The sequence below is a fragment of the Orycteropus afer genome, unplaced genomic scaffold, assembly GCF_000298275.1.
Source record: "Orycteropus afer afer isolate SDZICR_OR568_19922 unplaced genomic scaffold, OryAfe1.0 scaffold00196, whole genome shotgun sequence".
In the NCBI taxonomy this organism is placed as follows: Eukaryota; Metazoa; Chordata; class Mammalia; order Tubulidentata; family Orycteropodidae; genus Orycteropus; species Orycteropus afer.
Window position 1 is genome coordinate 1,882,549 of NW_006921783.1, and position 21,080 is coordinate 1,903,628.

General features: G+C 36.9%; 1 protein-coding gene across 1 annotated transcript in view; it reads left to right on the top strand.

Annotated features, from left to right (window-relative positions):
• The window catches only part of MED13 (mediator complex subunit 13), a 132,645-nt gene that overhangs the window by 33,345 nt on the left and 78,220 nt on the right, over positions 1–21,080 (top strand). Inside the window, exons 4-8 of the mRNA XM_007947872.2 lie at positions 14,485–14,630; positions 15,467–15,664; positions 17,717–17,911; positions 18,649–18,811; positions 19,004–19,114. Coding sequence (XP_007946063.1) covers positions 14,485–14,630; positions 15,467–15,664; positions 17,717–17,911; positions 18,649–18,811; positions 19,004–19,114 — 813 coding nt within the window. The remainder of the gene's footprint in view (positions 1–14,484; positions 14,631–15,466; positions 15,665–17,716; positions 17,912–18,648; positions 18,812–19,003; positions 19,115–21,080) is intronic.

Here is a 21,080-nt window from a genome sequence, read left to right on the forward strand (position 1 = left end):
AAATCCCACCTTGGAGTTTACAAAGACTTATGGGTAGAAAAGCCACACTAAGTAATTTACTACACCACAATGATACATAATTTTATATGTATATTACATGGGGTGGGGAGGAAGGGAGGTACCTAGTATCTCTGAAGCCTGAGAACCTCTGGTTCAACCAGTTTAGAAAGTAAACCTCTAGTTTTTTATTGATACGGGAGATAAAATAACCTTTCTACCAGGATGGGAGAGTGGATTCAGGAGTCTAACTTACTTAAACTTTTATTCTTTCTGTTTTAAAATCCACCTCTGCACCTTCAAGTGCCTTTAGTTTCTAAGCCTTTCTGGGATTCTGTGATGTGACTCAGTTTGCATCCTGGTTTCTTCTCCTTGGCTTTCATTGAGTCAGTTACTGTCTTTATCTTTTCTAGCTACCTCCCCAAATTACGGCCTTTTCTTGTCTTCTGCTCCTGTTACTTCTATCATTCTCTTCTTCTTCCTTGTGCCCTTTACTGTCTATGTAGAGGGAGTTTCATGAGGCAGTAGAGGGTAAGTGAATGTGTTTAATCAGCCATGCAAAGTCCTGAAAGTATCTTTATTTCTCTTTATAAAAGAAATACTTTTAATGGAGCTGGTATTAATTGAAAATAAAACTTTTCATGTTGGAGATTTCCATGAATCCAGAAGTTTCTTTAATCATGTAACTGAACACTAATGTTTTTCCTTGGTCGTCCATTTAGGAGGGGAGCTAAATTAAAATTTGTTTTATTAGTGAAGCTTTTTTTATTATGTTTTGAAGCATAGTTTGTGGTATTTGACTTTATCCAGGAAAGATAACAGCTGCCCTGAAATCTTTTTTCCCCCTATAGGAACTTCCCTGTCCCCTTCCTTCCCTTTAGAAAAGCAAGTAGGAAAAATCTAGCAGCTAAGTTTCTCATCTTCTGTAGTTTGGGACTTCTTTCCATTTAATTGAGTGGAATGATGGAGGGAAAGTGGATTAAGACTGGACTTTAAATTTGAGTTACCAGCCCCTTATGAATCAGAAACATATAGTTTTTATTTAATGATAAACTTATTTTTTGTTAAAATGTTATAAACATTCTTAAAAAATAAGTGTTGTGAAAGAAGAAAATTGTTCTATGAAACTGGTTTGACCTGAACAATGGAGAAGATAATATTTCTTACTTTTATTTTCTTCCTCTTTTAAAAAAAAAGAAAAAAGATTCTCATCTTCTAATAATCTGCATTTCCATATGATTACTTGTCTATTTAACAGTTCTCAGGGACTGAAAGAATGAAACAACATTCTAATGATAACAAATGAAAAACCTTGTTGCTGTTACTGATTCTGACTCATAGTGACCCTATATAACAGAATAGAACTGCCCATAGGGTTTTCAGGGCTATAAATCTTTACAGAAGCAGACTGCCACACCTTTCTCCCATGGTGTGGCTGGTATGTTTGAACTGTCGACCCTTCAGCTAGCAGCCGGGTGCTTAACTAGTGCACCACCAAGGTTCCTTATAATATAATTACGTTAAATAAAATTAAAAATTCAATTCCTTAGTTGTACAGGCCATATTTCAAGGTCTAATATGGCTGGTAGCTACTGTATCGGACAGTACAAATATAGAACATTTTCATCATTATAGAAGGTTCTTTTGAATACAGTTGATTCGATCAGAGCCTTTACATTTACAGTGTATTTTGATGCTTGCCTTTATTTTAATGCTTTTTGGAGCATCACTTGAAGAAGTTGGTAAGTTTTTCTTTATTAAGGACAGGAGATGAAAGAATATTCCTTAAGTCCTATCGATAGCTTAGGTATTTTTTTTACTATACCTGTGGCTTTTACATTATCTTCCTGATAATCAAAATGAATTAAAAATAAGCATCTTGAAATTTAAATCTCTGCTGGAGATGTATTTAAAAAAAAAAAAAAAAAAAACCTCACTGCTATCAAGTCAATTCCAACTCATAACGAGTTGCCACCAGAACTCCTTGGAGATTATTAGTAGGTGCTGTATATAGCTTTAGAATGTTCTTTGGTTGGGTTCCTCAGTATCTCTGAAAACCTGAACTAGGGAATCTAAGAGCTATCTATCACTGTTTTGGTTTCTAGGACTCATTTCCCTTTTCTTGTCTTAAGGGTAGCATTGTCCAATAGAAATATAATGTGAATGACATAGTAATTTTAAATTTTACAGTATGTACATTAAAGTTAAGAAAAAGATGAAAGTAATTTAAATGTTAGATTTTATTTTAACCCAGTGTTTCCAAAGTAATGTCATTTCAACACGTCATTAAATACATAAATAGTAGTAATAAGATAGTTTACATTTTTTTGTAGTAAATATTCAAAAATCCGGTGTATATTTTATACTTAGAACACACCTCAGTTTGGACTAGGTATATTTCAAGTGCATAAAGTCACATAGGCTTAGCAGCTATTGTATTAACTGCATTCGTCTTGGGCTAGCCCCACTGAACTTGGTAGTGTTGATTGGTGAAAGATACCTTCTATCAGATGCTCTGGGAACCCTTCTAAAATTGTATGTTAAATTATGAGCATACTCTAGATTCTCAAAAACAGGGGGAACCCCAGGTATTATGTCAGGGTACCCACTATGTGCCCAAGTTAGGTGATCTTAACTTAAGCAGTCTTGACGCTGCTTCCCCCTCCCGTCTTCCACTCTTTGTTGATCTGTACTTCATGTTTGTCATCAAAACTATACATCATATTTTTAGAATCTTAAGTGATGATATCATAGTACTTATGGCCCATGAAATTTCTCTATGGTACTTGAGTCTTTGGGATTTATATGGTCAATTTTCCACATTTTCATGCTTTCTAGGAACATATGTAAGAAAAATTAAGTGCTAAGAATTCCTTCCCTTCTTCCTCCTTTCTTCTCGTAGACATTTTCTTACCTTGGTTCTTAATATAGACTCATACAAATCTGCTTTTTTGAGCTACTGATATAAATGATAAGAAAGAACATTTTCTGAAAAGGAAGAAAAACTAAACCTTTTGCTTAAGCAGAATTGTTGTTGTTATGTGCGGTGGAGTGGGCCCCAACTCATAGCGACCCCTTCTTGGGTTTCTGAGGTGATAATCACTACGGAAGTAGATTGCCCAGCCTTCCTTCTGAGGAGTGGCTGGTGGGTTTGAACCGCCAGCCTTTTAGTTAGCAGTCAAGTGCCTTAGACAGTATGCTACCAGAGCTCCTTAAGCAGAATTAGCCTACTTAAAAAAGAACAAATGAGTCCAACACTTAATGGGCTTACTTTACTATATGCCAGATAGTGTTCTGAATTAGGGCTTAACTTAAGGAATTCTCACAACAACCCTAATGCTACCCCATTTTATAGACAAACTTGAAGCACAGAGAGGTTAAGTAACTCGGCCAAGATCATACAGTTAACAAATGTTAAAGTTGGATTATAGGGCATGGAAAATAGGTGACACTAATGTGGACCCATTATATCTGTTTTACCTACATCTTTTTGAAGTAATAGGAAATAGTAAAAACAGTACTTAAAAACAGTAGGAAAAAAGAGCACTAGCAGATCTCTTGAAGTTATAAACAAGAATAATGTTGCTACTTGCTAAGCATTATTTACTGTATAATGTAAGTAATATGTTCACTGTGTGAGCAGAAACATACATAAGATCCACAAATAAGATGTTATCTTATAGATTTTAATGTCGATTTTTTTCTTTTAATGGAGATATGTTAAGAACACCTGATACTGAGGTACAAACAACAAAGATGAACCCTTTTGCACATGTAGTACTGCATTGGCAGTGATGGCAAATATTGATATATGGGTGGATAGATTAGGTATGTCTATGCAGGGGGTAGTATGCCCATGACCATGTATAGGGTTGACGAGACAGTGTTTCTACAAGTGTATTAGTATGTTCTGTAAGAATTTCCAGGAATATAGTAGAGTTGACAAGGGATGAGATTGTAGTCACTTCTTGGCCACAGCCAGCTACCCAGAGGGAGTGAGAAGTTGGACCTGTGGGCTTGGGACCATGGTCACAGGGACATCAAGTTCAGTTGGCATGACATACTACACAAAAGCACTGTTCCACATCCTACTTTGGCAAGTAGCGACTGGGATCTTAAAAGCTTGCAAGTAGCCATCTAGATGCAATGATGGGTCTCTCCTCATCCAGAGCAAAGAAGAATGAAGAAAACCAAAGATTCATGGAAACAATTAGTCCTCATGACTGGAACACCATGCAATCCTCAGCCTATGTGACTATGAAACCAGAAGAACTAGATGGTGCCCAAGTGCTCTCAGCCACTTGGAGTGGGATCTATATAGGAGATCCTAGATAGAGTGGGAGAACAATGTGGAGCAAAACTCAAAATCGTTTAAAAAAAATAAAGGACTAGGTTTGCTGGTCTGGTAGAGCCTGGTGGAACCACGAAGACTGTGGCCCCAGCTGCCGTTCAGGTCTGGAATTGAACCCACTCCTGTGGCTTCCAGCCAAACAAAAGACAGGCATATAAGCTGAACATATATGTTAGGTAGATACACTCCTTGGAGAGATCAGTCATGGGAGAATAGAAGGCTGTGTAAGCACAGAGACAGTGGGGTGGGGGTGGGGGCCAGAAATGCATGGGAGGGAAGGACATAGGGAAGAGGTAACTATGGGGAGGAAGTGGAAAGAGAGGTGTTGCATTGGGGTAAATTGTAGTCAGTGTCATGAGACAAAGTGTATGTGAACTGCTGTGTGGGAAATGAATTTGCTCTGTAAACTTTCTCCCAAATCACAATAAAAATTAAAAAAAAAAACAACAAAACCAATATTGAAATCATACCTGTAAATGTAAGAATTTTTATTTTAAACTTATTCTGAAGGCTTCAGAAATGAAGAGTAATGCAGTAGTTCTCAGATGTATCTTGATGTGGGAATCACTTGGGGAGCTTCAAAGAAATATTGGTGCCTGTGTCTCCAAAGGTTTTGATTAAATTTGTCTGGGAATGTGGCCTGGACTTTGGAATTTTAAAAGATCTCCAGGTGATTAATGTAAGACCAATTTGGAACTGCTGAATTAATGGATAAGTAATCTAGGAATTAGAATGAGTAGGGTTTTAAGTCAATATTTCCTTTACCTGGTTTTATGATTTTAAGACAAGCCATTTAACTTTGTGCCTTGAATTCCTTACCAGTAAAACACGATACTTATCTATGTAACAGAAATGCTGAAAATAGATTAGATATAGCACCTCCTACTGCAGTGTGTAAGGAGCACTGGTAGAGCAAGGTTAAAGCACTCGGCTGCTAACCGAAAGGTCAGTGGATTAAAACCAGTGGCCGCTAGGAGAAAAGACCTGACGATCTGCTTCAGTATAGATTACAGCCTAAGAAACCCTGTGGATCAATTCTTTTCTGTCCTGTAGGGCCACTGTGAGTTGGGATCGACTCAACAGCACACAGCAGTACTGTAATATATTTTCAAGAGTTATGTTGTTAAAACAGCTGGCTTTATATTCATGCCTTTTAATTTTCTTTTTTAAAGACAAAGAATGTTTTTTTGGAATATTTCTTTCTACAGCAGAAGATGATCTATTTGGGTTTCATCATCTATGAAATTCTGCCTCCCTCATACGTTTTTATTTTGAGTGTTAGCAGTATAAACTCCTAGAGGGTAAGAGTGTTATCTACCTTACTTACAGTAACATGCACTTTTGTAAGTGCTGCATTTGATAAAGTGATATTATAAATAATAACATCTTTCACTGAAAGAAAAGCCATTTTGAATTCAGTGTTTCAGTATTACCTAATATTCTCTTTGTTCTATAATATTTTCAGACTGGAATACTGACTTTAATATGAACATTTTGGAAATTTTATAATATATTGAGATTGCTCAGTGTTTTCACCTGTATCATACACAAACTTGGTTTATTTTAAACCATTTTATGTTACAAGAAGATCAGACTATATCGGGAACATGTGCTAGCAGTATAGGAGGTGATGCTTTTTTTTTGATCATAGACAGCTGGAATTGAGAGCTGCTGGTAAGTAGGGCAGTGCAGATAAACAGCGGGAGCTGAGAGCATTGATCACATGTTTTGCACTTTGGAGTATTGGGTTTTTACAAAGACCCCTAGGACACAAATTTATCACTTTACATCAAAAAGCCACATTTTCTTTTTGATTTAAAAGTTAAAATGGTTGAGTGCTTGTTTGAGTTTTATGGAAAAGCTAGTGTGGAAGTTGAAAAATAGCTCCCATGATTTTTTTGTATTTCAGATTTTAAATTTGTTTTCTAAAGATTTAAGAGATGTTAACATATGTTTTAACATTTCCAAGTTATAGTAATCTCTTTAGGAAAATAGATTTTTAGCTGCATAATTTTCTTCTTTTATCATCACAAAAACTCATTTTGCATATTTTTTATTCAATGCCATTCTTAGTATTTATGTATGAAATGAAACAGTTGAAAGCTGTGTTGTTTTAAGAAGTGTATTTTATTGGTTAAAGAAACAGTAGATAGGAGGATATAAAATTGAGGTCTTCTAGCCTCTTTGTCTTTTAAAGATAAAGAACATTAGACTGTTTAGGTTGTTGCTTATACTTGCAAATGTTCTTGCTAGTATTTGCAATTCAGATTTTAAAATCTGCTATTCAGTTACTGAGTAAGCACACAGCATTCATAATCATTTCTGTAGCACTTACTTGATCCCTGAAGTTAATCAAATTATGATTTCTCTATGTATTCTTGCTTGAATCTCTTTTTAGTAAATGTTTTCCTTGATAGAAGTATTTTTAAATTAGTATTTCCCCTCTAAATGTTCTAAAAAAATCTGCCCTCTCTAACAAGAAATATTTTTGATGCTTCTAAAGCTTACTGACAAACCTGTGGAAGAAAAGACTTGTAGTATTGAAAAATTTTTATTCTTTCTAACCATTTGAATATCAGTTTGTCATTCTTTTTTTGCATTTTATTTTGCTTTTAGACTCTTACGTCCTTTTAGTAGCTTAAAAAGAAAAATGCTTTGAAAATTGGTTTCTGCTGTACATTAATACATATGATTTGCTTGTTGGGTATGGCCCTCTTAGAAACTAATTATTAGTGGTTTAAGATGAAAATATTACTTAGAGGTTATTGTATATTTAATGCCTTATAACTTAACCTTAAAAATGATAGAAACGAATATGGCATTCCCACATACAGTAATAAAAGTAGTTACGTATAGAGTTTTTTATGTTAGATAACTTCTTTAAGAAAATAAATGTATGGAGGCTTAAAAGTAGTTTTTGAAAAATCTTTGTATTTTAACTGGTGTCAAGAATCATGCTTGGTGTTCTTAAAGAATATTAGAGTCACTCTCTTGATGGGACCTTTTCCCTGAGGCTGTGTTACAGTGGGCAAACTATTGCTTCGTTGAGCAGCAACAGTTCCATATTCCAACTCTGTGGTTCTGGGCTATCTATATTTTCTCTAGTTGTGCTAGCAAGCCAGCAAGCTCTTTTCTGAATTTCTCTCTTAGTTCATCAAGTATAGCTAGTAACTACTAATTTATGTTTTCTGCATTTTGACTTGATCTGCCTCTCAGCTCTGTAAATTCATTAGGTTATGTTTTCTGCCTTCCATATTATTTCAGGCAACAGATGTATAATGTATTTCTTCACTATACAACACAAGTCACCATTTTTCCAGCTTCCTTTAATGATTTTCTCACTACTTTTCTAGTGGCCTTGCCACCTTCCAACCAGCTGGTTCCAAAACCATTGCCACATGTTTTATGTTTCTGTTATGGAATCACCTACCTCACTTTTGGTACCAGTTTTTCTATATCAGCCATTCTCAAAAGTTAGTGGCTTAACACAGCAGTCATGTATTCTCACTCATGCATCCACAGGTCAACTGCCTAACCTTCAGTTATAACCTAGGCTGTGCTCTAAACTGCAGGTTGAGTAGAGGTGTACTCCCTATGTTTCTCATCCTCCTCAGACCAGTGGGCCAGCCAAGACATTTTATCATGGGATGAAAGAAGCACTGGAGAGCAAACTGAATTGAGTAGACACTTCCAGGCTTCTGCTGGCCAAAGAAAGTCATAAAGTAAGCCAAAAGTCAAGAATCGGGGGAGTGGAAGTTGGTGGCAGATTGGTTGAAAGTAGGAAACAAAGGGAAAAAGACTATAATGATTGAGATTTCTGGCTTGGACAACTTTATGGATACAACCTTGATAAGAAAGGGAATATGTTTAGGTAGAAGTTAAGCGGTTCAAATCTCGACAGTATTTACTTTATATCTACTATGTGCAGAGGACTAGAGGAACTAGTCTATATACTGGAGATAAGACACTGAACAAAGGAGATATTCTTTCTGCACTGGAGTTTATGTTCCGGGTTGGGAAGGATGACTATAAGAAATAAGTAAACTCCATGATGTTGTTATTTGCTGTCCAGTCGGACCTGACCCATAGCGACCCCTCCTTGGGTTTCTGAGGCAGTATCATTACGGAAGTAGATTGCCCAACCTTCCTTCCGAGGAGTGGCTAGTGTGTTTGAACCAGCCTTCTGATTAGCAGTCAAGTGCCTTAAGCACTACGTTACCAGAGCTCCTTTACATAATGTTAGATGGTGATTAAAAAAAAAATGTGAAATGAAATTGGTGAGGTGGGGCAATTGAAAATAGGATAATATGTGAAGAAATTGACTCAGCAGCAGCAGGTTTTTTTTTTTTTGTTTTTCAAAATCAGTGAAGACTTCTCCCAGAAGGTATTTGAGCAAAGACCTGAAAAAGGTAAATGTGGATGTCTAGAATGTTTCAGGTAGAGAAACATCTGATACGTTCAAGGAACATTGGGGAGGCCAGTGTGTGAAAGAGAAGGGGGAAGTATCTTAGAAGAAGAGGAGGAAAATAGCAAGTTGGAGAATTAACAGGTTTTGGGAGTGGGCTCATATGAGGCACCAAAGAAAAATCAGAATGACTTCTTTGATGTTGCCTGAATTAATTGTTTCTCTCTAGGAATTAAAGTTTAGTGTCAGTATTTAGGTTGTCTTGAACTCATTTTCATCACTTACTGTAACTGTAATGAAATAAATGCCTTTCTAGAGTCTACCCCCAAAATATTTATGCCCTAGAATATTTGTTGCTTTAATTTGGTGGCTTAGTAAAAAATTAAGATTTCATATAAGTCTGAATATAATGCTAAGTTTAGTGCAGAGTTGTTCTGAGTGTGTGTGTATTTGGAATTAGGTTTGTGTTTGGTAGATTCTTTTGTCTGTGTCTGCAGTACAATAATAGTAGAGGTAGACATTCGCCACTGCTGGAAGCAGAGATAATTTAGATGGACATTATTCCTTAAAATGAGCAATGAAAACGATCTGTTTCTGGATGGCTAGTCTTCAAAGGCTTATTGGTCAGTAGTCTCTTAACTTATCTTGACTTATCTTATATTTTGGATTTAGATCCTATACTAAAGCAACTGTTTATAAAACCAAAAAACTTGTTGCCATCAAGTAGATTCCAATTCATAGCTTCCCTATAGTACAGGGTACAACTGCCCGTAGGGTTTCCCAGGATGTAAATCTTTGTGGAATCAGACTGCCACATCTTTCTCCCATGGAGGAGCTGGTGGGTTTGAACTGCTGACATTTCAGGTAGCAGCCAAGTGCTTCACCACTGTGCCATGAATGTTCTACAGATGTCTGTAGTGTTCCTAATTACTCCACCAATAGCTGTTCCAATAGGATTAGCGTTTACTCAGGTGAGGAATAAGTTTAATTTAAATTTTCAAAAAATGCAATGTGGTTTCTTAGATTGGATTCTAGAATAGAAATAAGGCATAAGTAGAAAAACTGATGAAATCTGAAGTTAATAGTAATATACCAGTGTTAATTACTTACCGGACAAATACACTGTGGTTATGTAAGATGTAAACATTAGGGAAAACTGGATGAAGGGTATATGGCAACATTCTCTGAAACTTTTCTGTAAATTTAAAATTATTTCAAAATAAAAAGCTTAAAAAATTATTAGGGTGGAGGAAGATATAGTAAAGAATTGTTGTCTTGTGGCTGTAGAGTGAATTCTGACTCATAGCAACACTATAGAACAGAGCTAACATTCCCCACAGGGTTTTCTAGGCTGTAGTCTTTACTGGAGCAGATCACCAGGTCTTTTTCTCACACTGAAGAGAGGCTTATGGGTTTGAATTGCTGACCTTTTGGTTAGTAGCTAAGTGTTCGACCATTGTGTCACCAGGGCTCCTTCAGTAAAGAATTGTTGTTGTTGTTACGTGCCATTGAGTCAGACCCGACTCATGGCGATCCCTCCTTGAGTTTCCAAGGCAGTATCACTACGGAAGTAGATTGCCCAACCTTCCTTCTGAGGAGTGGCTGGTGGCTTTGAACCGCCAGACTTCTGGTTAGCAGTCAAGTGCTTTAGGCACTATGCTACCAGAGTTCCTACAGTAAAGAATAGGATTATAAATAAAAAAATGGAGACCCTGCTCAAAACAAATACTTTAGTCCTATCACTTGGAAGGAACTGGCATATTAAAACTCTTTTGTTTACTTTTTGGGCTAGCTGCTGCCATAATTCCAGAGATGCTTATACCTCTGAACTCCCCAAAAAACAAACTCACAGCCGCTGAGTCAATTCTGACTTGCAGCAAACACTATAGGGCAGAGTAGAACTGCCCCATAGGGTTTCCAAGAGTATAAAGCCTTGTGGAAGCAGACTGCCCCATCTTTCTCCTGCAGAGTGGCTGGTGGGTTCAAACCTTTTGGCATTTTGGTTAGCATCCCAATGCTTTAACCATAGCACCACCATAATACCTGCTTATAAATAACTCCAGGTCTTGACTTAACAAGTTTAGTACCTACTGATTGCCTACCCTGAAAGCGGAAAGTATGTTTTCAGTAGTTACATTATTTTTTCTTTTTCTTTTTTTTTTTTTTTTATTGTGATTTGGGTGAAAGTTTACAGAGCAAATACATTTTCCATTCAGCAGTTCATATACACTTTGTCTCATGACATTGACTGCAATTTACTACAATGCAGCAGCTCTCTTTGCACTTCCTCCCCATAGTTGCTTCTTCCGTATGTCCTTCCTTCCTGTGCACTCCTGCCCCCCAAGCTGTCTGTCTATGCACACACAGCCCTTCTATTCTCCCATGATTGATCTCTCCAAGGAGTGTATCTACCTAATATAAATGTTCAGCTCATATGCCTGTCTTTTGTTTGGCTGGAAGCCACAGAAGTGGGTTCAGTTGCAGACTTGGAAGGGCAGCTAGGGACCATAGACCCAGTGGTTCTACCAGGCTCCGTCAGACCAGCAAACTTGGTCCCTTTTTTTTTTTTTTAAATGATTTTGGGTTTTGTTCCACATTGTTTTCCGACTCTATGCAGGATCTGCATAGGTCCCCCTTCAAGTGGTTGACAGTGGCAGCCGGGCAATGTTCTTCTGGTCTCATAGTTCTTCTGGTTTCATAGTCACATAGGCTGAGGATTGCATGGTGTACCAGTCCCTTGGACTAATTGTTTCCGTGAATTTTTGGTTTTCTTCATTCTTCTTTGCTCTGACAAGGAGAGACCCATTGTTGCATCTAGATGGCTGCTTGCAAGCTTTTAAGATCCCAGTCACAACTCACCAAAGTGGGATGTGGAATAATGTTCTTGTGTAGTATGTTATGCCACTTGAGCTTGATGTCCTCTTTTGGTTACGTTTATAACTTGAAATAATATACTTAAATTTCAAATTTTTTGTTCTATCAATTTTTGACATTATTAACTCCTCCCTACTATATATATAAGATACGGAGCTGTGATGCTGTAGTAGTTAAAGCATTTGGCTGCTAACCAAAAGGTTGGCAGTTTTGAACTGCTATCAGTGGCTGGGAGAAAGGAGGGGCAATCTGCTTCTGTATAGATTTTCAGCCTTGGAAATCCAGTGGGGCAGTTCTACTCTTTACTAAAAGGGTCACTATTAATTGGAATTGACTCAACGGTGGTGTGTGTGTATATGTATACACACACACACACACACATATACATATACATATACATACATATATATATATATATATATATATATATGATGTAAAAAAGTTTGTGGCTCTGCATTACTCCTTGCCTCTTTCCTACCCTCCTTTCCCACTTGTGTTAGCATAACATTACTCTTCTATCACTTTATTTTGCCCTGTCTTGTCCAGAAATAATTCACGACAGGTTATACATATATACAAGAAGTGTACATATACTTTTATACTCACAGTTTTGAGTTGATTAATGGTCATATTTATTTATTTTTATTGTGCTTTAGGTGCAAGTATACAGAGCAGAGTTTGTTTTGCATTCAACATTTCATGTACATTTGGTTTCACTCCCCAATTACCATCCCCAACCCAAACCCACTCTCCTCCCCTTCCTTCCCAGTAAGCCCATCCCCATGGCCCTTATAGTTATGCACTGCTGTGTGTCCTGCATTTCCTGCATGTAAATGTTGCCCCTCTGATGCCCTGTGGTCATTGTTCCAAGAGCTGCATCTCCATAGAGTATATGGGTGCATTACTCTGGGTTGAATGGTCTGCGTGTACGTCTTATTTACTACTGGGCTGAAAGCCAGCTTCTGGGAGTGAGTTTTATTCCAGGCCTGAAGTGTATCCCAGGGCCATAGTATTGGGGGCCCCATCAGACTCTATCTGACCAGTAATTCTGGTCATTACTGTGGTTTTGGATTTCGTTCCACATTTTTCCTCCCACTCTATTCAGGATCTCCAATTTTGATCCTTTCCAGAGCTGTTGGCATTGGTAGCCGGGTACCATCTGGTTCTTCTGGTCTCAGGGTCCATCATGTCCTAGGGCTGATTGCTTCCAGATGCCCTTGGTTTTTTGCACTCTTCCTCACTTCCAACATAGGAGACCATTAGCTGCATCTTAGATGGGTACTTGAAAGCTTTTAAGACCCCAGTTGCTACTCACCAATGTGGGTTGTGGAGCGAGATTTTTATGTATTTTGTTGTGCCAATTGAGTAACGATCATTTTGTTGTTGTTGTTGTTGTTATGTGCTGTCGAGTCGGCCCCGACTCATAGCGACCCCTCCTTGGGTTTCCGAGGCAGTATCACTACAGAAGTAGGATTGCCCAACCTTCCTTTCGAGGAGTGGCTGGTGGGTTTGAACCGCCAGCCTTCTGGTGAGCAGGCAAGTGTCTTAGCCACTATGCTACCAGAGCTCCCAACGATCATTTTAGTGTACTTACATTTATTCTTATACATAGATATATACTTAAGAAGTTTTGAGTTGATTAATGATCAGATATGGAGCCCTGGTAGTGCATTGATTAAGCTCTCAGCTGCCAAATAAAGGTTGATTGTTCACACTCACCAGCCACTCCATAAGAGAAAGATATGGCAGTCTACTCCCATAAAGATTAAAGCCTTGGAAGCCCTATGGGGCACTCCTGACCTATAGGGTTGCTATGAGTAAAGATCAAGTTGATGGCAATGAGTTAATAGTCCCATTTTAAAGAACTATTTCTTTAAGATGAATTCTTAAATATGTGGAGAAGAAATAAGAAAAATTGATTATTCTTTCCATATAATCTCATTCCCTCCTGGGCTGCTTGATTGCATTTATCTGCTTTCTTCTTGCAGACTTTATATTTATATAAATATATTTATAATTTTCAACCCTGTCTGCCCAGCTATACATAAACATTATAAGTTATCCTATTTTGCATGTATCTTTGATTTTAGTATGCTTTCGATTTGTAAGACACATCATTGCTTTAATAAAACTCATTGCAAGGGACCACTAAAATGAGAATATATTTCCATTTACTTTCTTATATAAGCAGGAGAAATAATTAAAAATAAAAATTAAGCCATCCTTCATTTTACTGTACGCTTAGGCTTTTTTTTTTTTTGGCCAGAGGAAAATCCTTTTCAGAAAAAGGAAATGGTACTATTTTGGTAGCCTACCCTTTCCACTAAATCCACTCCCTCACCTTTACTAATTTTGGTGACTATAGTATATAATTAAGGAGCTCTGGTGGTGCAGTGTCTAAGCTATTTGACTACTAACCAGAAGGTTGGCAGTTCAAACCACCAGCTACTCCATAGAAGGAAAGTGGGGTGATCTACTTCTGTAAAGATTTACCAACTTGGAAACCCAATGGGGGGTCTCTGTGAGTAGGAATCAACTCTGGCAGTGGGTTTGGTCTGGTTTGTTTGATTTTTGGGGGGTTAGTAAAATTATATGTGTGGTTATACACAATTTGTTTAACTGGTTCCTCTATTTACAGCTTTTTCTATTATAAAAAGTGCTGTGAAGAATGTTTCTTATATATACATACATCTTTGCTTGTATCCATGATTTTTTTTTTCTTCAGATGATGAAGTACAATTATTGGGTTGAAGAGAATATGCATTTTTGTGGTATAACTTCTTAATATAGGAAAGCAAGTTAACTTACTGTTCAGCCATTTATCATCTCTAAAATACAACCTTTTCTTCTTTATTAGTGAACACTTGTCCTGCTCTTTCACCTTTTTCTTGCATGGAGACAGCAATGTTTGTACCAGTGTGGAAATTAATCAACATCAACCTGTGTACCTTCTTAGTGAAGAGCATATCACCCTTGCTCAACAGTCTAATAGCCCATTTCAAGGTAGATTATTTTATTGACATAGATATTTGATTGTGGTTTTTTTGTTTTGTTTTGTTTTTTGGTGTTTTGAGAAGACCCTTATTAATGGTGGTCATTTTACATTTTGACCGTACTGGGATTTCCCCTCAGTCATTATCCTGATGATAATTTTCATGCAGTTTCCTTTCTTCTCTCCAGAGTATTAAGTCAGTGAAGTTTTTTGATACAAATACTGTTTAAAAATACCCTTGAATATAACTGGTAACATTTAAGAGAGTTATTTTGAGTAACATATTGCATGTATAAGTGATTATATTTTCAAGGTCATCTTGTGTGTCACGCTACACGGCCATTTTTAACATGAGACTTCTGATATCTTTTACACAGTGAAAACGGTTGAATTCTAGAGGGAATATTTTATAAGATTGCTGCTGCTTTGTTTCTAAGTACTAGCAGTATGTTCTGGTTTTAATTCTAAACTTGCTTTTTAAAATATGTAAGGTAATACATTATAAGTACATTTGTATATGTATGTTGTTTATTCTTAAATTGCTTTTTCTTAATGGGAGGGTCAAGAGGAACAAAGGTTACACAGACATTCCCAGTTCATGTTGAAATTCTGTCTATCTGAGGTTTTTTTTTGGTAGATAAGTTTTTAACAATTTTTATATTGAACTCAGTGTTGGACTTTATTATCACAATAATGAAGTGCAATACATTGTTATTCTCTGGAATGATTATTAAAGAGTTCCCATTTCTTTTCAGAGTTGCATAATTACTTGCCAAACTGTTCACTGTAATCTTACTTGGTATAACAATATTTGATCTTTTACCTAATGTCTGTTTTGAATTTCTAGTTATCTTAAGCCCATTTGGACTAAATGGCACTCTTACAGGACAGGCATTCAAGATGTCTGATTCAGCTACAAAAAAATTGATTGGTGAATGGAAACAGTTCTATCCTATCTCATCTTGTTTGAAGGAGATGTCTGAAGAAAAACAGGAAGACATGGATTGGGAAGATGATTCTTTAGCTGCAGTAGAAGTTCTTGTTGGTATGGATTCTGAGTATTAATTTTAAAGGGGGAAATCACATGACTGTATGTAAAGGTTTCCCCTGCTATCCAGATATAGAATGTTCCTATGAAACTTTTCTTCAGCCAAAATGGCAAAAAGCAAAGAACTAATAATCATTAATTTATAGGAAAAAATTTTGAGCATCCCCAGACCCAAAACTCAACCTACCAAATTATACCAAATGACACATAAAACCTAAAATAACATTAACATATAGTGTTCACAGCCACAGTTCAAAGCTATGGCTGCTTGATGCTAAGATGCTGAGTGCAGTTCCTGGGGAAGGAGCTTGATGACACCACTCAGGGTGCTCACTGCCTCTGTAACGGCTTGCTATAAAATGCTGAACAGTTGTTGCAATTTTCACCTTTTTTCATAAATGAAAAAATCTTTGGATTTCTTTTGATTACTAAAAACAATTACTAATTCAGGTCTCTCACAAATGCATAGTGGCATTAAGCAAACTTTCAAAAAGTGAAGGATACCTGTAGTAGTTACAATTTGCTGAATAATAAACATCTCCAATTCCTCGGAAGCTTTCAGCATTGAATGTTTATTATTTCCTGCTCACCTCACATAAAGGCTGTTGCTTGGCTCCACTGTCTTCTCATTTTGCAATCTAGATTAAAGGAGTACCCACTACATAGAACATGCTGTCTTTATAGTTTAATAGTAGAGGAATAATAGAGACCAAGCCTAGCCATGCAAGTTTATTTAATGATTCTACTGGGGTGTGGTATATGTCACATCTTCTCGTATTCCATTAGACAAAACTAATCACTAGTTCTAGCTCAAAGGCATTGGCATTGAGAAATGCTTCACCATGTTGAGAGGGAGAAGAGAATAAGTAACTGTGAGTGAATGATATTTGGAGGCTGGAAAGTTGATGACCTGTGTTACTTAGGTTTTTAACATTGGGTGAAAGCGTTATCTGATAAAAGGCACAAAAACTGTAGCTCAAGATCTTAAGACTTTGATCTGCTGTGTCCAAGTTAACTCTGTTCGGATTGGCTGTGTTTTATCTGTCTTCCCTTTTAGGGACTCAGGTTAACAAAATTCAGTGCCATTGAGTCGATTCCAACATATAGCAACCCCCCTCTGGGGTTCCAAGGCGGTAAATCTTTACAGAAGTAGATTGCCCAGTCTTCCTTCCATGGAACGGCTGGTGGGTTTGAACCGCCAACCTTCTGGTTAGCAGTCGAATGCCTTAGGTACTATGCCACCAGAGCGCCTTTCAGGTTAACAAGGCAGCCTGTATCTGAGATGATGATGTCATGGCAGAAAACGCAAGTAAGAAGTTACACTAAACATGCAAGCATTCCAGCTCCTACTAGGTGTGGTATATGTCACATGTACTCACATTCCAAAACAAGTCACATAGCCAAGCCTGACAATGGGATAATGGCATGTACTCCACTTAGAGAGACATGGCAGGCATGAGGAATGTATAATTGAGCAGATAATTGGGATTAGAGTCTGTAACACAGTAGTTAATGGAACCTTAATGATAATGTTTTGTATGAAGATTGCCTTATTTGGATTTTTTTTTTTTTTTTCAAATAAGATGATTACCAGTGTTCAGTTTCAGTAAACATATTATTACCAGCGCAGTTGTGACAAAAACCAAAACACAGACATTTATTAGAGTTTTAAAATTGAGACATAAAAAAGAAAGTAGAAAATGGTACATAATTCTACTGCCCAGACTTACCTTTGTTATGCTTTTAAAATAAAATTTTAAAACAATAAACATTCAGAGTTAGAAAAATCCAAAAATGAAAAGAGTAAGCTGCTATCTTCTAAGTCTCTCTCACCAAAGCTAACCACTACTAACAGTTTCTTGTGGATTCTTCTAGAAAAACCATATGCCAAAAGAGCATATATTTCTAAAAACATAATTTTTACAGATCTGATAATATTATATCTACTTTTCCATAACATTACATTTTGAGTGAAAGTCATTCAGTTACAACCACAACAGTAGTTAGTAGTTGTTGACTTTCCTTTCTGTCCATTTGTTTTCCTTTCAGCTGGTGTCCGAATGATCTACCCAGCTTGCTTTGTTCTAGTCCCTCAATCAGACATTCCTACTCCTAGCTCTGTAGGATCTTCTCATTGTTCAGCTTCTTGCTTGGCTGTCCACCAAGTGCCTGCTTCCACAAGAGATCCTGCTATGTCTTCGGTTACTCTTACACCACCTACATCTCCTGAGGAAGTCCAAACAGGTATTACATAAATTTATTACATCAGCTCTGATAATAAATCAGTTATTTTGAGTACAGAAAGCATTTTTTAAAGTAAGTTATTTTTACATAATTTCAAAATTACTTAAAAGGTTGAAGTTTAGTACAAAGAACTCCCTTATACAGATTCTCAAACTGTTAACATTTGCTCCATCACTCTCTCTATATGGATATATTTATTATTTTTGGTGTTTTTCTGAACCATATGAGAATGAGAGATGATGCTCTATCACCTCTGAATATTTCCATCTGTTTCTCAAAATAAGGGCATTCTCCCATATAACTGCTATGCAGTCCTCCAAGTGGGGAAATAAACACTAATACAGTCCTATGATCTAACCCACATCCTCCATTCAAATGTTTGTTAAACCAAAAACCAAACTCACTGCCGTCGAGTCGGATCTGAGTCATAGCAACCCCTCCTTGGGTTTCCGAGGCGGTATCACTACAGGAATAGATTGCCCAGCTTCCTTCTGGGGAGTGGCTGGTGGGTTTGAACCTCCAGCCTTCTGATTAGCAGTCAAATGCCTTAGGCACTATGCTACCAGAACTCCCCAAATGTTGGTTATCTGTATAAAGTAACATGCTTTTTTGTCTCAAATAATAAGTAGGCTTATCAGATATGTGGATCAGGTTACATCACAAGTTAATTAAATAATAATTTTACTTTAAACCTACCTTTATTCTCCTACAGCCTATTCTTTTGTTTGTGTTTTCAGTTGATCCTCAGTCTGCCCAGAAATGGATCAGATTTTCTTCAGTGTCTGATGGCTTCAACTCTGATAGTACTAGCCACCATGGCGGGAAGATACCCCAAAAATTAGCAAATCATGTGGTGGATAGAGTCTGGCAAGAATGCAATATGAACAGAGCACAGAACAAGTATGTATTTTTATTTTTAAGTTAAAAAATTGTGTGTTGGTAGTTACTTGTAATTGGTAGTATCAGCAGTCATTTTTATGCCTTTTCCTTACTTCAAAAATAATGGTTTTAAAAATTCACTTAATGCTTGCTTCATGTTTAACAGTAAAAAATTGTGTCGATTCTGAAGAATTTCATGATTTCAAATCTTAGGAGGAAGTATTCGGCTTCATCTGCTAGTCTGTGTGAAGGAGAGACAGCTGAGAAAATAGCATCCTGGGATTTTGTTGAAGCTACACAAAGAACAAATTGCAGTTGTTTGAGGTACATTTTTTCCGGTTGATTGAGATCTGTGTATATTACAGCATACTTTTTATGCTGTCAAATAATTATGCTCCATTTCATTTGTGGTAGCTTACATACACTTATGTTAGGATTTTTCTTCAAAATAAGAAAATTAAAGAAATTTAATAATTAGAAGCTGATTATAGTAGATACAAATGCATGGTTGTATCCTACTCCCTCTTCCTAGAAGGGGCTACTTGCCAATTAGGTATTATCTTTCTACAGTTTTGTGTTCCCTCCCAACACATGAATGATGTCATTGTAATGTCTTTGGCAGACTATTTTTTTCATTTAGTGTGCCTTTGATCTTTCCATATTAGTTCCTTGTACATATAACTCATTGTTTTAAAAAATGTTTTGGTATTGCACTGAATGGAAGTACTATAGTTAATTTACTCTTTGTGGTTGTTTCTAAAAGTTTTTTTGATTCTACTTTTTAAAAAATAATAAGCAGTGAGTATCAACTGCTTAATTTTTTTGAACACTTAAACCTTGTTCCAGGAGATGTACTAGGCTCAGAATACATTAGTAAACAAGAGTGCTTTTTTGAAGCTTATACTCAAAATACGAAAACGGGTATAAGGCAGTTAATTACTTTTAGAAAAATAAAAATAAGGGATAATTTAGGAGTAGTAAGTGTTAGGAAGAAAATAAAACTCAGTGAGAGATGTAGTAGAGAATGATGGGGAAGAGGATCATTTAAATACTTTTGTTGTGACCTCCTTGGAGAATCTACAAGTTTCACTCCCAATTTTAGTTTTTCTATATAAAAGTGCTGATGTTTCTTACACTTTCGGTGATCTGGGAACTGTCATTGACTTTTTGTGTGTGTATGAAAAAGCATAAAATTGTTTTTAATCTGCATTTTTCCCATTATTAGTGATAGTGAATTTTGCCCACTTACTGGTAATAGACTTGATTTAGTCTGTGGTGGAATGTTGATAAGGAAATTAACACTTTGCAAATAACATGAAAAAAAAATAGTACAGTAATGTCTACATGATACTAAAGAACCAGGAACTTAAGGTCAGTAGGAAAAAGAATCTTAAGACATTACTCAGTTGGATTTTGCTTGAAGGACAAGGCTTCTAGAAAGACTCCCCAACTTGGTTTGACTTCTACTATGAAATTGAGTTGCTTTAGGGTCCATAATCACCCTCTCTAAAGAAATCTGGCTTTTCAGAGGTCTGTAGAGGAAAAAGGGAGCTCTGGTGGCATAGTGCCTAAGGCATTTGACTACTAACCAGAAGGCTGGTGGTTCAAACCCACCAGCCACTCTTCAGAAGGAAGACTGGGCGATCTATTTCTATGACCTTGGAAATCCAAGGAGGAGTTGCTGTGAGTTGGAATTGATTTGATGGCAGTGAATTTGGTTTTTATAGAGGGGAAAAAAGGACAGTGATCTAAAGTTATCAAAATTTTATAGAGTCACTGCTATTAGTATATAGCTCCAGGGAATAGTTTCCTACCCTTACAGGTGGGTAAGTGAATGTATGACTATTTACTTTTACATGCTTTTTATATTTTTTGAATATAACTAAATACTTCACCTCAGAATAATGGGCATCCTATCCCTTGTTGTTGTCGTTGTTATGTGCTGTTGAGTTGGACCCGACTCATAGCGACCCCTCCTTGAATTTCCGAGGCAGTATCACTATGGAAGTAGATCGCCCAGCCTTCCTTCTGAGGAGTGGCTGGTGGGTTTGAACCGCCAGCCTTCTGGTTAGCAATCAAGTGCCTTAGGCCCTATGCTACCAGAGCTCCTTATCCCTCCTTAGTGACTTGCATTTAAACCAAACCCAACCCACTGCTGTCCAGTCAGTTCTGACCCATAGTGATCACATAGGGCACAGTTGAATTGACCTATAGGGTTTCCAAGGCTATAATTCTTCACGGAAGCAGACGGCTTCATTTTTCTCCCATAGAGTGGCTAGTGGGTTTGAAC